Here is a 14,809-nt window from a genome sequence, read left to right on the forward strand (position 1 = left end):
AGTGGAGTCTGGCCTTGGATTACCATCAGGCGCGTTTTCTCCTGACAGATGGCCGCAAGACAAGCGCAGCAGGGTGGATTCCCCTTCAGAGAGTGGCGCACCCCCCCCCCCCCCCCCCGGGATGTGAGGACTCTGAGGGGTCTGGCAGGCCTTCGTGGTCTGGAGAGCCAGAAGATGGTGCGGGATTGCTACCGGATCCAGATGATCCTTCCGCGGTGAGGATTTTCCACCGCGATGAGCTGCCAGAGCTTATTACTGGTGCCTTGCAGGTCCTCTCGATAGAAGACCCTGGGAGTACTACTACTACTTAATATTTCTAAAGCGCTTCTAGGGTTACGCAGCGCTGTACAGTTTAACAGAGAAGGACAGTCCCTGCTCGAGGAGCTTACAATCTAAAGGACCTCCTCCGGTAATCCGAGGATGGCAAGTACTAAGAAGCCTGCTCGAGCCTTTCCTTTGCATGACTCCATCCAAGAGCTTATCACGGCTCCATGGGCTGACCCTGAGGGGCCATTGAAAGTCGCCAGGGCTATGGGGCAATTATACCCTCTAAGTGAGGAGCATTTGGCGCGCCTAGCAGTGCCTAAAGTGGATGCCCTAGTCACGGCTGTGACAAAGAAAACTACCCTCCCAGTGGAAGAAGGAGTTGCCCTGAAGGACATGCAGGACCGTCGCCTGGAGGCAGCTATGAAACGGTCCTTTGAAATTTCAGGCCTATCCTTACGGGCGTCTGCATGCAGCTGCTTCGCTGCCCGAGCCTGCCTCGCTTGGTTACAACAGGCAGTGGAACAGCCCAGAGATGGAGCGGAGCCCCTTACAGAGGTGGCACCGCGGATGGAATCGGCCTTTTCATTTTTGGCTGACATCCTTAATGATCTGGTCAGAGCTTCGGCTAAACAGATGGCTGTAGCGGTGGTGGCTCGCCGTCTTCTGTGGCTACGACATTGGGCAGCTGACATGGCCTCTAAGCCAAGGTTGGTGCAGTTACCCTTTCAAGGCCTTCTCCTTTTTGGTGAGGAGTTAGAGAAAATTGTGAAAGGCCTGGGGGATGCCAAACCCCAGCGCTTACCCGAGGATAGGCCGCGGCCTTCTTCCAAGGGTCAGGCGGTTCCCTCCTCTTACAGACCTCGCTTCCGTGAAGCTAGAAGGTACCGCCCGGGGCGTTCTGCTGGGTTCACTTCGCGTGCCCGTTTTCAGCAGAGGAACTCCTTTCGCTCGGACAAACGTTCCACAGCAGTAGGCTCAAGACCTGGAGTTCAAGGGCGACCCTCTCAATGATGGTGCGCCGGCCCCCTCCTCGATTCCTGTGATAGGACGACGACTTTCTCGAGGAGCGGGCCAAGATTACCTCAGATCAGTGGGTCTTGGATCTGATCAGAGAAGGCTACAGAATAGAATTCAATGCCCCGATAAGAGACGTGTTTGTGGAGTCCCGATGCGGTTCTGCCGCCAAACGGGTGGCGGTAGAGGAGACCTTGCAATGCTTGATTCACATTGGGGCGGTTTCCCCCGTGCCTCCTACCGAATGCGGCTCTGGCCATTACTCCATTTACTTCGTGGTGCCGAAAAAAGGAGGGTCTTTTTGGCCTATCCTAGACTTAAAACAAGTCAACAAGTCTCTGAATGTGCGGCATTTTCACATGGAAACCCTGCGCTCCGTCATAGCGGCGGTACAGCCAGGAGAGTTTCTCACATCTCTGGACCTGAAAGAAGCTTACTTGCACATACCAATTTGGCCCCCGCACCAGAGGTTTGTGTTTTGCGGTGATGGAAAAACATTTCCAGTTTCGGGCCTTGCCTTTTGGCCTCGCCACAGCTCCCCGAACCTTTTCCAAGGTAATGGTGGTAGTAGCTGCTTTTCTCAGGCGAGAGGGTATCCGGGTTCACCCTTACCTAGACGACTGGCTCATCAGAGCAGACTCTGCAGAAGAGAGTCATCAGGTTACAGCCAGAGTGGTCTCAGTACTGCAATCTCTGGTCTGGGTCGTCAATATAGCCAAAAGTCACCTGACCCCCCTCTCAATCTCTAGAATATTTGGGGGTCCGGTTCGACACAGCCTCGGGGATGGTCTTCCTACCCGAGCAAAGGTGGTGCAAGCTTCAGAACCAGGGTTGATCCCTCCTTAATGTACTGTAATTCCATCAGATTTTTCACCATCGTCCCAAGTCCTTTCCCCAAGTCATCTCCCCAACGCATCTCCAAAAGATATCTCCCCAAGTCATTCCCCATTTATTTTCTCCAAATTCTCCCCCTTATTTTACTTGGGTGTTACAGCTTTTCCTCTCAGCTGGGCTGAGGTTCTGGACATCTCCTGGTCTCAGCCCCTAGATCAGCTGCTGATCACAAAGGCATGCTAGGAGTACTGGGCCCTCTCACACAGCCCACAGGGGCAGAGAGGTAGGGCTGACCCTAGCACAGAGCTAACAACCAATAGGGAGAGCTCGCAAGGAATCAATCATAGGAACTGCAAACTATAGGAAAAGCAGTCCTAATACACAGTGTTATTACACCAACAGTGCATTTAAATACAAATAATACTCAAACACAACAATACACCCTGCCTCCATGAAGTATATGAGAATTATATTTATCCCTCGCTTGAATTCAGTTTTAGTCACCACACTTTATCGCTAAACTTGGCAAGTTTACTAAGCAAAATGTTCTAGATAAATATTTTCACAAATCACTCACCCTTCCTATCCAAGGAGAATGTTGTTTGTTTGCTATTTTTTGGGGGGTGGGGGGGGGGAGGTTAAAAGAAAACAGGAGTGTGTGTAGGTACTGAGACATACTGATTTCTGAATAAAACAATTCGAATTTTACTCATGAACCCTTTTCCAACTATCTCGGCTAAAACTCTTTGAACCTACTGTTGAGCCATCAACCAATCAAATAGATTTTAAACAATCACTACTATTTTATTTTATCACTCCTCAGTCTCGCTTGCATACCTGCTCGAACCTCATCTCTCTAATATGAAAACTGTACATGCTCACCCTGAATTAGAGTTTTTCCACTGCCAAGGATATATATAGTCACTGGCTCTATCCTCTAAAACAACTTTAGTACAGCCAGAGTCTGTTTACCTTACTTCATGAAGCTAACAATAACAAGATGGCTATATCACAAATAAGAATGACCAATAGATAAGATGATCCTGGTTTATTGATGGGATTTTAAGTCAAAATTTCTTGACTTGTACATAAGTATATATGGTAAGGGTAAAATACTTCATTCCTGTGATATTACAAACTAGTTACATTTTCATGATATTCAAAAATGATTAGGATCCCTATATGATCGGGCTGTTTTTAATATATGTAGAGATCTTGTGCACTAACCGCACTCTAGAAGCCAGAGAACGTTTTTCTGCCTTTCATTTCTATTGTGTGATATTTTGCTCTTGGCTCATTTGCTTTCTTCTTCATTCTCAGCCTTTCCTTCCTTTCTGGAGCCCTACCAGCGTGTGTGTGTGGCTTGACAGGAGTAAGCTGTTGTGGGTAACTGATGTGGCCCAGTGATAGGATTCTGCTTCAGGCTGTAGTAGTTTTGAGCAGGGGCCAAATTTTAGTGCCCTAGTACCAGGGATTTCTTCTCCTTCCCTGCTGCTTATGATATAAATGTTCATCTGATTAGTCTTTAGTTCATTTGTATGCATTTTCAAAATCTGAAATCTCCAGTGATACTAGGGACTTCGTTTATCTCTTACCCATAAATACCTGACTATAAGTTGATCTCATGTATAACTCGAGCACGCATGCACACACCCCCGTCAACCCTCTTGCACACAGCACCAGCACTGCAGCAGTACACTGCCTGAGGTTTGCTCCAGAGTGCTCCTTCTGACTCAGTTTCCTGTTGCCTCATGGGCTTGATAGGTCAGAGGAATGCTCTGGAGCAGACCACAGGTGTGTGCCGCTGCAGTGTTGGCGTTGTGTGCAAGAGTTGAAATTTATAGGTAGGTGGTGGAGAGGGGAGGGGTGTCGCAATGCTGTTTGTGCTGCTAGCGGGGTGCATGAGAGGGCTGGATTTCTAAGGTTTTTATTTTTGTTTTAACCTTCTACAGGTATTACCCATAGATAAAGTGACCCACAGTTTTATAAGGTTTTTTTTTTTTTGTTCAGAATTTCTCGACTTATAGTAGAGTATATATGGTAAGTGATTTTTAAAACCATATACAAATCCAAACCCTACTGTACTTATTTGTAATTGTTAATTTTTTTCAATTTAACTTGCACATCTTAATCATCTCTTTTGTTCTTTCAGCTGATATTATTCAACGTTGAATTCAACTTTTCCGGAGATCTACTAGCAACAGGAGACAAAGGTGGCAGAGTGGTTATATTTCAAAGGGAACAAGAGGTTGGTGTTAACTTTTAGTGCAGCAGTTTAGTTTTTCCAGAGTATACAATATTTAACATTATTTCACAGTTTTTTGCAAAAGCACTATTAATTATGTATGCAAGGCGACTATGTAACATTGTACACAAACTAATTGCAAAAGGGTGGGAGGAAAAAGGCATCATTAATGGATATTTGCTTCAAGATTAAAAAGGGACTAGAAATGTTAGCCTAGCTTTTAAGTCTTACCAGATCAGCTATTTCCCTAAGGGTATGTAATTAGATTATACCAAATACCTATGTGAAAGTTATTTTCTATAAAATTAGTGGTTTGACACGTACGAACTTTTTCATACTTTTCCAGCACCTGTACAGTTTACAGCTCCATGACAGGCTCCAAAATACATTAAAGGACAGTTATTTGTGCATGCATCTGAACCCAACATTAAATTGGGGGTACACCTCTTTTTGTATATTTTCATTCACATGTTCATGCTACTCTTTTGCAAACATTCCATTTTTTTGAATCTGATTGAAATGCTGCAACCTTTAAAAAAAAAAAAAAAAAAAACATTAAAGAAAAAATAAAACAACATACTGGAGATAGATATATTTAACATATCTTACTTTTACACATCCTGAAGCTAAGCTTAGGGTAAATGGACCTTGTAATGTTACAAAATATATATAATTCAGGGCCTATGATGTTAAATTAAAAAGAACAAACTTTTCTTGGAATTGATTCAACTTGTAGATGGTCTTCACTTCGAGTGGAGGAGTGGCCTAGTGGTTAGGGTAGTGGACTTTGGGCCTGGGGAACTGAGTTTGATTCCCGGCACAGGCAGCTCCTTGTGATTCTGGGCAAGTCACTTAACCCTCCATTGCCCCATGTAAGCTGCATTGAGCCTTCCATGAGTGGGAAAAGTGCGGGGTACAAATGTAACAAAAATAAAATCATGTAGTCCAGAAAGAAAAGGTAGAGATATTTGAATCTTTGTTTTTGTGCTTCAGCAGAGCCTTATATTGCTTCATTGATTGATTAAAATGAAATGTTTTCCTATCAAGCTATCCAGTTTGTCAGTAGCACTTTATTTCCTGGTTACTGATTGATAGTAATAGTAAAGGGAGCAGCCCAGTGTTTTTAATGCAGTAAGCTGAAAATTTGAGAGAGCCAGAATTCAAGTCTAGGCAAATGAGATCATGCTCTTTTTTTTCTTTCAAGCACAGCCTTAGTTTAAGCGGGTAATACATATTAAATAATGCAATCCCCATTATTCTCAGTGAGGTATATTTACTAACACTGGGGGTCTTTTACAAAGGCATGTCAGCGTTTTTAGTGCACCCGAATGATTAGTGTGTGCTAAGCACTAGAGTTACCCATATGCGCATGCTAAAAACGCTAGCTCACCTTTGTAAAAGGAACCCACTTTGCTTTACTTGATTTAGCATGCTACTGTTTCTCATGTTAGTAAATAAAACCCTGAGAATTTGGAGTTCTCACCTTGAGCTAACAATGAAAAGGCATATGAAATGAAATTACAAATGTTCCTTGTCATCAAGCAGATGAAGCCATTACGTATGGGTTTGTGTCCATCAACCAGCAGGGGAATAGCACTCAAACTTTCACAGTGCCCTCTTGGCCAGCTAGCTCCACTGCCTCTTCAGTATTCTCTATCTCCCTTAGCAGGGTGGCTGCAGCTTGTTCGAGCTCCAGAAAATCTGCGGGAGTGGTTCCTGGCTTGCCAGTTGTTAACCGGGGTGTTGGAGCTATAGCAGCTTCACTTTAAAGGCACATAGGTTAGCCCTTTCCCTGCCTTACCCATACCTCTGTGGATGTGGACATATTGCCTTGCTTTCCTGTCCTTACCCACCAACAGTAGATGCAGGCATATAGGTTCGCCCTTTCCCTGCCTTTCCCCACTCATCTGAGCCTCCGGAGTCTTCAATACCTCTGCTTTCCTCACAGCTTAAAAAAAAAAAAAAAAAAAAAAAGTTGCGTTGCGTTTTTAACGCAGAGACGCTGGAACAGAGGTTTTTGACCTGATTTTCAGCAGGATCGTAGTTGTACACTAGATCCTTTGAGGTAAGAGTGTTTTCCAACTCCTCCGGGGTGGGGCCCGCGATCGGGGCAATTTTGGCGTGAAACCGCATTTTGGATTTTACCGCCGTTTTCGGCGATGGCTGCGGACAATGTAAAGCGCTGTTCCACTTGTGGCAAGCGCAAATCAGCAGCAGGGCTCTGTAAATCGTGTTGTATTGGCGTAGGAGCCGGCCCGAGCATGGCGAGCAATGTTTCTTCTCGCTCTGAGCTGGCAGCGGTGCCATTTTGATTACACCGCATGGCGCGGCCTCCGTGGACACGGAGAGACCTGAGCCGGGTGGGGCACCTCGAGATGAGGTTATTCAGGAGTGGCTAGCACCGGACAGGATTGGGTGCCCAGGGTGAGAGTTTCTCCCCGGATTTTGTGCTTTGCTGCATAAAGCATACATGATGAAAAGAGCCCTTCCTCAAGGGTCGCCTGAGGCTCCTCTGATTGCCCCCCCCGATGGATTCTGGCCTGGGACTGCCCAGTGATGCTTTTTTCCCCGGATGCTTGGCCTAAAGATAAGCGCAGAAGGGTTAATTCCCCTTCAGATTGTGGTGCACCTTTTTCCCCCCCCCGTGGTCGGGGGTGTGAGGATTCGGAGAACTCTGACAGACGTTCTTGGTCTGAGGAACCAGAGTCAGGTGCGGATTTACCACAGGATCTGGATGATCCCTCCGCGGTGAGGATTTTCCACCGTGATGAGCTGTCAGCGCTTATTTCAGATACCCTGCAGGCCCTCTCGATTGAAGATCCTGACAGTGGCATGGCCTCCTCGGGTAATCCCAGAATGGCTAGTACCAAGAAAGCTGCTCGGGCCTTCCCTTTGCATGACTCCATCCTAGAGCTTGTTTCGGCTCAGTGGGCTGACCCCGAGGGACCTTTGAGAGTTTCCAGGGCTATGGGGCAGTTATACCCTCTGCGTGAGGGACATATGGCTCGTTTTCAGATGCCTACAGTGGATGCCCTAGTCACTGCGGTGACAAAGAGAACTACCCTCCCTGTTGGAGGTGTTGCCCTGAAGGATGCTCAAGACCGTAGGCTGGAAACAGCATTGAAACGGTCCTTTGAAATTTCAGGTCTCACTGTTCGGGCGTCTGCATGCAGCTGTTATGCTGTTAGAGCCTGCCTAGCTTGGCTGCAACAGGCAGTGGCTCAGCCCGGAGATGGAGCGGAGCCCTTTTTGGATGTGGCTCCGCGGATGGAGGTGGCCTTGTCCTTTCTGGCTGATGCCCTTTATGACCTTGTCAGAGCTTCGGCTAAACAAATGGCAGTAGCAGTGGCGGCTCGCCGTCGTCTGTGGCTACGACACTGGGCAGCGGACATGGCCTCTAAGCAAAGGTTGGTGAGGTTGCCTTTTCAAGGACTTCTCCTATTTGGTGAGGAGTTGGAGAAAATTGTGAAAGGCCTGGGTGATCCAAAACCCCAGCGCTTGCCCGAAGATAGGCAGAGGCCTTCCTCTAAGGGCCAGGCGGTCCACTCCTCGTACAGACCTCGCTTCCGTGAAGCTAGAAGGTACCGCCCGGGGCGTTCTGCTGGGTTCACTTCACGTGCCCGTGGTCAGCAGAGGAACTCCTTTCGCTCGGACAAGCGTTCCGCAGCCGGTGGCTCAAGACCAGGAGTTCAGGGGCGACCCTCTCAATGATGGTGCGCCAGCCCTCTCCTCGATGCCTGTCATCGGAGGACGGCTTTCCCTCTTTGTCGAGGAGTGGGCCAAGATTTCCTCAGATCAGTGGGTTCTGGACCTGATCAGAGATGGATACAGAATAGAATTCAACGCCCCAGTAAGAGACGTGTTTGTGGAGTCCCGATGCGGTTCTGCCGTCAAACGGGCGGCGGTGGAGGAGACTTTACAAGGTCTGATTCAGTTAGGGGCAGTGTCCCCGGTGCCTCCCGCCGAGCAAGGCTGCGGCCGATACTCCATCTACTTTGTGGTGCCACGAAAAGGTGGGTCCTTTCGCCCTATTCTGGACTTAAAAGAAGTGAACAAGTCCCTGAGAGTGCGGCATTTCCACATGGAATCCCTGCACTCCGTCATTGCGGCAGTACAGCCAGGAGAGTTTCTCACGTCTCTGGACCTGAAAGAAGCTTACTTGCACATACCGATTTGGCCCCCGCACCAGAAGTTTCTGAGGTTTGCGGTGTTGGGAAAACATTTCCAGTTCAGAGCCTTGCCTTTTGGCCTCGCCACAGCTCCCCGAACCTTTTCGAAGGTAATGGTGGTAGTAGCTGCTTTTCTCAGGTGAGAAGGTATCAGGGTTCACCCGTACCTAGACGACTGGCTCATCAGAGCAGACTCTGCAACAGAGAGCTTACAAGCTACAGCCAGAGTGGTCTCAGTACTGCAATCTCTAGGCTGGGTCGTCAATCTTGCCAAAAGTCACCTGTCCCCCTTCACAATCTCTAGAGTTTTTGGGGGCCAGGTTCGACACATGTCTCGGGCTATGTGTTCCTACCCGAGCTAAGGCGGTGCAAGCTTCAGAATCAGGTCCGTCTGCTCCTGAGGATGCCCCGCCCGCGAGCTTGGGACATTGTCCAGCTGCTGGGATCGATGACAGCCACGATGGAAGTGGTACCCTGGGCGAGAGCGCACCTGAGACCTCTACAGTATTCCCTACTCCGGAGATGGTCTCCTTTTTCTCAGGATTACCAATGCAGACTTACTGGCTCCCTGCGGCCCTACTCAGCATGGAGTGGTGGCTCTTGGACAGCATGCTGCGGCGAGGAATGCCACTGACGCTCCCCGTTTGGTGCCTGGTGGTAACAGATGCCAGCCTGAAGGGCTGGGGCGCACACTGCAAGGGGAAGCATGCCCAGGGTCTATGGACACCCGAGGAGTCGGAGTGGTCCATCAACCGCCTAGAGTTGAAAACGGTGTTTCAGGCGCTTCTGGCCTTTCAAGTGACCCTGGAAGGATTGGCTGTCAGAGTGATGTCGGACAACACGACAACGGTGGCCTATATAAATCGACAAGGCGGAACAAGGTGCAGAGCACTAGCCGCGCAGGCCGAACTGATTTGCCACTGGGCCGAGCTGCATCTTCAGTGTCTGTCGGCAGGTCATATTGCAGGTCAGAGCAATGTGCAGGCCGATTATCTGAGCAGGCATCAGATCGATCCAGCAGAATGGAATCTGGCAGACAAAGTTTTCCTGCAGATCTGTGCCAAATGGGGCAAGCCCGTGATGGATCTAATGGCGACAATTGCCAATACCAAAGTACTACTATTTAGTCCCGTGCTTCTTCAGCAGACGGAGAGATCCTCGCTCGGCGGGGTTGGATGCCTTGGCTCAACCCTGGCCTCCGGGTCTACTTTATGTGTTTCCCCCATGGCCCTTGATAGGGCGCCTGCTCTTGCGGATTCGGCTGCACCCAGGAGAAGTGGTCCTCATCGCCCCGGATTGGCCAAGGAGACCTTGGTATGCAGACCTCCGACAGATGCTCCTGGAGGCTCCTCTGCCACCGAACCTGTTGACTCAGGGACCGGTAGCCATGGAGGACGCCAGCCGCTTTGGTCTTACGACATGGCTATTGAGAGGGCGCAATTGAGGGATAAAGGTTATTCCAATAAAGTTATTTCCACTCTCCTGCAAGCCCGCAAGCGGTCCACTTCCGTGGCTTATGCCAGGATTTGGTGCCTGTTTGAGTCTTGGTGTGCTTCCAGAGCCATTGCTCCAATGCGGGCTCCTGTCTCGCCGATTCTGGACTTTTTGCAGGAAGGTGTACAAAAAGGCTTGGCCTATAATTCCCTGCGGGTGCAGGTGGCAGCGTTGGCCTCCCTTCGTGGTAAGATGGAAGGCGTGTCTTTGGCTGCTCACCCAGATGTGGCACGGTTTCTTAGAGGGGTGCTTCGGCTCCGACCTCCAGTGCGAGCACCCTGTCCAGCTTGGAACCTGGGGCTAGTTTTGAAAACCCTGCAGGCATCTCCTTTTGAGCCGCTTCGGCGAGCATCGGAGAAAGACTTGACACTGAAGGCCGTTTTTCTGGTGGCCATTACCTCGGCGAGACGGGTGTCAGAGCTCCAGGCGCTGTCCTGTAGAGACCCATTTCTGCAATTTTCAGAGTCCGGAGTCACGGTTCGGACCGTGCCTTCCTTTATGCCTAAGGTGGTGTCAGCCTAAACCAGCCTCTTTTCTTGCCCTCTTTTTCAGAGGAAGAGTTTCCAGAATCTTTTGGGCAGCTGCACCTTTTGGATGTGCGCAGGACTCTGCTGCAGTATCTGCGAGTTACTAACTCTTTCAGGACTTCTGATCATCTGTTTGTTTTGCTATCCGGTTCTCGCAGAGGGTCTCCAGCGTCTAAAGCCACTATTGCCCGCTGGCTCAAGAAACTATCTTTTCAGCTTATCTGCTGGCCGGCAGGGTTCTGCCTGTAGCCTTTAAGGCACATTCTACTAGAGCGATTTCTTCCTCTTGGGCTGAAACTGGAGCACTCTCTCTTCAAGAGATATGCAGTGCAGCAACATGGGCTTCTAAGCTCTCCTTTGCCCGACATTACAGGCTGGATGTGGCTGCCAGGAGGGATGCGCGTTTTGGTGCACAAGTGCTAGCACGTGGTGTGGCTTGTTCCCACCCTATCTAGGGATTGCTTTGTTACATCCCATACGTAATGGCTTCATCTGCTTGATGACAAGGAAGGGAAAATTTAGGTTCTTACCTTGGTAATTTTCTTTCCTTTAGTCATAGCAGATGAAGCCATGAGCCCTCCCTGTATGATTGTCTGTATGCTGTGAATCTGTTTTTCAGGTTCTGTTCTAATTTTCTGAAGTTACTTCCTTGGGAGAAAGTTGGAAAACAATCTTCAGGATTCATGTTCAGTTTAAATTTAGGAGGATGTGTTCATTCCCTCCAGCATGTTTTTTTGGAGGATGTGTTGATTCTCTCCAGGAGGCGCGTGTGTTCCCCTCCAGTTCTATAAATAGGAGGATGAGTTTATTCCCTCCAGTGTGTTGGGAGGATGTGTGATTCCCTCCAGGAGGCGCGGGTGTTCCCCTCCACTTATACAATAAGGAGGATGAGTTTATTCCCTCCAGGAGGATGTGCATTCCCTCCTTTATGAGTTCATGCCCTTGTGATGGGCCATCGTTCGCTGTGAGGAAAGCTCTTGTGATTCCCATTGCGGTTTTCCATACTGCTTTGGAAGCTTCAAATACTGAAGAGGCAGTGGAGCTAGCTGGCCAAGAGGGCACTGTGAAATTTTGAGTGCTCTCTATCTCCCCTGCTGGTTAATGGACATAACCCATACGTAATGGCTTCATCTGCTATGACTAAAGGAAAGAAAATTACCACGGTAAGAACCTAATTTTTCCTTTTTTGTTTGTTTTCTTTTTATAACTTTACTTTTATTAAGGTTTTTAACAAACATAATTTCAGATTTTTGAATGATAATGCACAATTTGGAAATGAAAAATTATATAAACAAGTAAATTACTATTTAAGTTTCATATAATTATCGACCACAAGAATAAGAAATCAATCCAAGATGTAAGATTAATCATATAATCTAAGGAAATAATCATACATTGTAAATTATATTAATGAAGTGTCACGTCCCGAGTGATTCACTCCAAGGCTGTTAAACAGTGTACACATGGAATTAAACCACCACATTAACCTCTTCCCTACTAATTAGAAATTCCTCTAACTGTTTGGGGTCGAAAAATTGAAACTGTTTAGATTAAAACATAATTCTACATACACAAGGACATTTCAATAGGAAGGTAGCTCCTATTGCCACAGTTCTTGTGCGCAAAGCCAAAAAGGCTTTACGCCTCTTCTGAGTCTCTCTTGATAAATCTGGATATATTCATATTTTTGACCCCAAAAAAAACTGAATCCAGATATCTTAAAGTCTCAGTACTGCATCCCGATCCATTTCTAAAGCAAATGAGACTAATAATGTTGCTCTTTTCGTTACAACTTCTAAAGATTACTCCAAAAAGGTAGTCAGATTCATCACTACACCACCGTGAGGAAGGTTTTCTGACTCCACTCTAGAATCAGTTGGCAAATAAAACGCTCTAGTTATTGGTGGTGGTGAGTTTTCTGACATGCCCCAAATTTCCACAAGATATTTTTTCACTGTTTGTACAGGGGTAATAAGAGGCGAACTAGGAAAATATATTAGTCTCAAGTTAAGTCTCTTAGACTGATTTTCCAGATATTCCAGCCTTCAGAGAGTAAAATTCTTATCTTTAATCAATGTTTGACCCACAAGTTCCATTTTTTGAGTTCATTCAGTAAGAAATTTTACTTCCGCAGCTTGATGTTCAGTCTTTTGCAATTGGGCTAATGTAGTTTCTGATAAAGTCTTAATAATTAGAGCATTTTTAGTTACCACAGTTTGTAGGGAGGAATGTGCAGTAAAGGTTAAATCCCATAGTGACTCTAGCGTCTCTACAGCTGGCTTTTCCATTTTCTCCAAAGTCAATTCAGGAAGGGGTGCCTCTGGAGCTCCCAAACTGTCTTCCCTCTGATCTCCCCTGGTTTCCAAAAGGCTCCCTCCCTGCACACTCTGCTCTCTACTTCGGATCTGAGCTACAGGGCTCGTCTGGAGACGCTCACTTCCTGGTTGTGGAGGAGCCGCATATTCGACGGGGCTAAGGGAAGCCCCGTCTACACTGTCGGCTAACGCCGAAGTGCCAGCCTGAGCTACCGGAGTAGAAATCTTCCCGGGACTCAGCGCTACTGCAGAATCTTCCTTCTTAGCCTGCCAAAGCTGACTTGTCCCATCAGGGAGAGAGGGAATCTCCCTGACCTTGCCTCTCCTTTTCCCCATTCCGGTGTTCAGGTAAGGAGCAACTTCGTGGCGTTCGCAGAGAAGAGTGAGACGCGTCTGGTAGCACTTCCCATACCGTTGCCATCTTGGATCAGAAACTAGCCTATCTGGGTTTAAAAAAGGTTTGGACAATTTCCTGGAGGCAAAGTTCATAGTCTTTTATTGAGATGGACATGGGGAAGCCACTGTTGGCCCTGGGATTGGTAGCATGGAATTCTGCCACTAGCTGGGTTTCTTGGCCACTGTTGAAAGCCGGATACTGGGCTAGATGGACCAGTGGTTTGACCCAGTATGGCTGGCCTTCTGTTCTTATGTCTACATAAGGATCACAATGCTTAACCTATTCATGGGTTTTTTTACCATAATGATTGGAGGTTGAAGAATCAGCTGGCCTGCTTTCTGACCTATTGGCACTTACTCTGGATCATCTCTCCTCCTGACGAAATCATTTAGAAAAATATCCAAAGTGATCATACTTACCCCAGAGAAGCAAATGCAATCTAGATCCAGTATTTCACAGTGCTCTCTCCTCCTGACGATATCATTTAGAAAATATCCGAAGTGATCATACTTACCCCAGAGAAGCAAATGCAATCTAGATCCAATATTTCACAGTGCCTCAAAGGAATCAGTAGTGGTCCCCATCCACAGGTTACTTAATTCCAAATGCAGATATGGAAGATCCCAGTTTCTGTGGTACAGGTGGCAAGAAAGCTAACCTAAAATTTGAATTCCAAGCTTCTCCTGCATTCAGTACAATCTATTTCTCCACCAGTCAGTAGTAATGAAAGGAGCACTGAAAAAGCCAAAACAATTTTAAATATGTAAATGTTCAAAGTAAAGTTGAATACATCATTAGGCAAGGCGCCAAAGGCCTTGGATAATGGTAAAAAAAAAAAATAATAATAATAGGGTGGGGGGGGGGGGGGGGGGGGGGGGGGGGGGGGGGGGGGGGGGGGGGGGGGGGGGGGGGGGGGGGGGGGGGGGGGGGGGGGGGGGGGGGGGGGGGGGGGGGGGGGGGGGGGGGGGGGGGGGGGGGGGGGGGGGGGGGGGAGGTTTCCAAGGAATTGTGCTCGTTCTATGATTACAGTATACTTGCTGTACTTAGAGGCATATTTTCAAAGCACTTAGCCTTCCAAAGTTCCATAGGTTTCTATGGAACTTTGGAAGGCTAAGTGCTTTGAAATATGCCTGTTAGTGTAATAAGTGCGCCAGTATCTGCTGAACATAAAGCAATGGTGGAGACCCTCCTATAGGAGGAAAGAAGTCCTTAATCGGATGGGCAGTGCTTTGGAATGTGATAATCATGTAAGGTCAACGTGATGCATTATGCATTTTACATTCTTCTGCCAGGTCTTTATATATGGCAATAGGAACAAGTAGGCTGATATTGCTCAAATCTTCAAGCTCAAGGGAAGAGCTGCATGACAGGTTAGTAGACACACTGTGCATGGGGGAAACTTTTAGAAGACAGGTAGAAGGGGCAGTGGATTTAATAAATCACTGCCCCAAACAGTCTACCACTTAAAGGACAGTTTTATCCATGTAGAAGACAAAACCTTTTGTGAAAAATGTTCCTGTAAGTAACATCCTAAGCCAACAGTATTC

At 47.5% G+C, this 14,809-nt stretch overlaps 1 protein-coding gene across 1 annotated transcript in view; it reads left to right on the forward strand.

The window, feature by feature from the left end:
• Window positions 1-14,809, forward strand: part of PPP2R2D (protein phosphatase 2 regulatory subunit Bdelta) — a 189,093-nt gene that overhangs the window by 47,117 nt on the left and 127,167 nt on the right. The window contains exon 3 of the mRNA XM_030202971.1: window positions 4,268-4,363. Coding sequence (XP_030058831.1) covers window positions 4,268-4,363 — 96 coding nt within the window. The remainder of the gene's footprint in view (window positions 1-4,267; window positions 4,364-14,809) is intronic.

Source organism: Microcaecilia unicolor, chromosome 5 (genome assembly GCF_901765095.1).
Source record: "Microcaecilia unicolor chromosome 5, aMicUni1.1, whole genome shotgun sequence".
Lineage (NCBI taxonomy): Eukaryota > Metazoa > Chordata > Amphibia > Gymnophiona > Siphonopidae > Microcaecilia > Microcaecilia unicolor.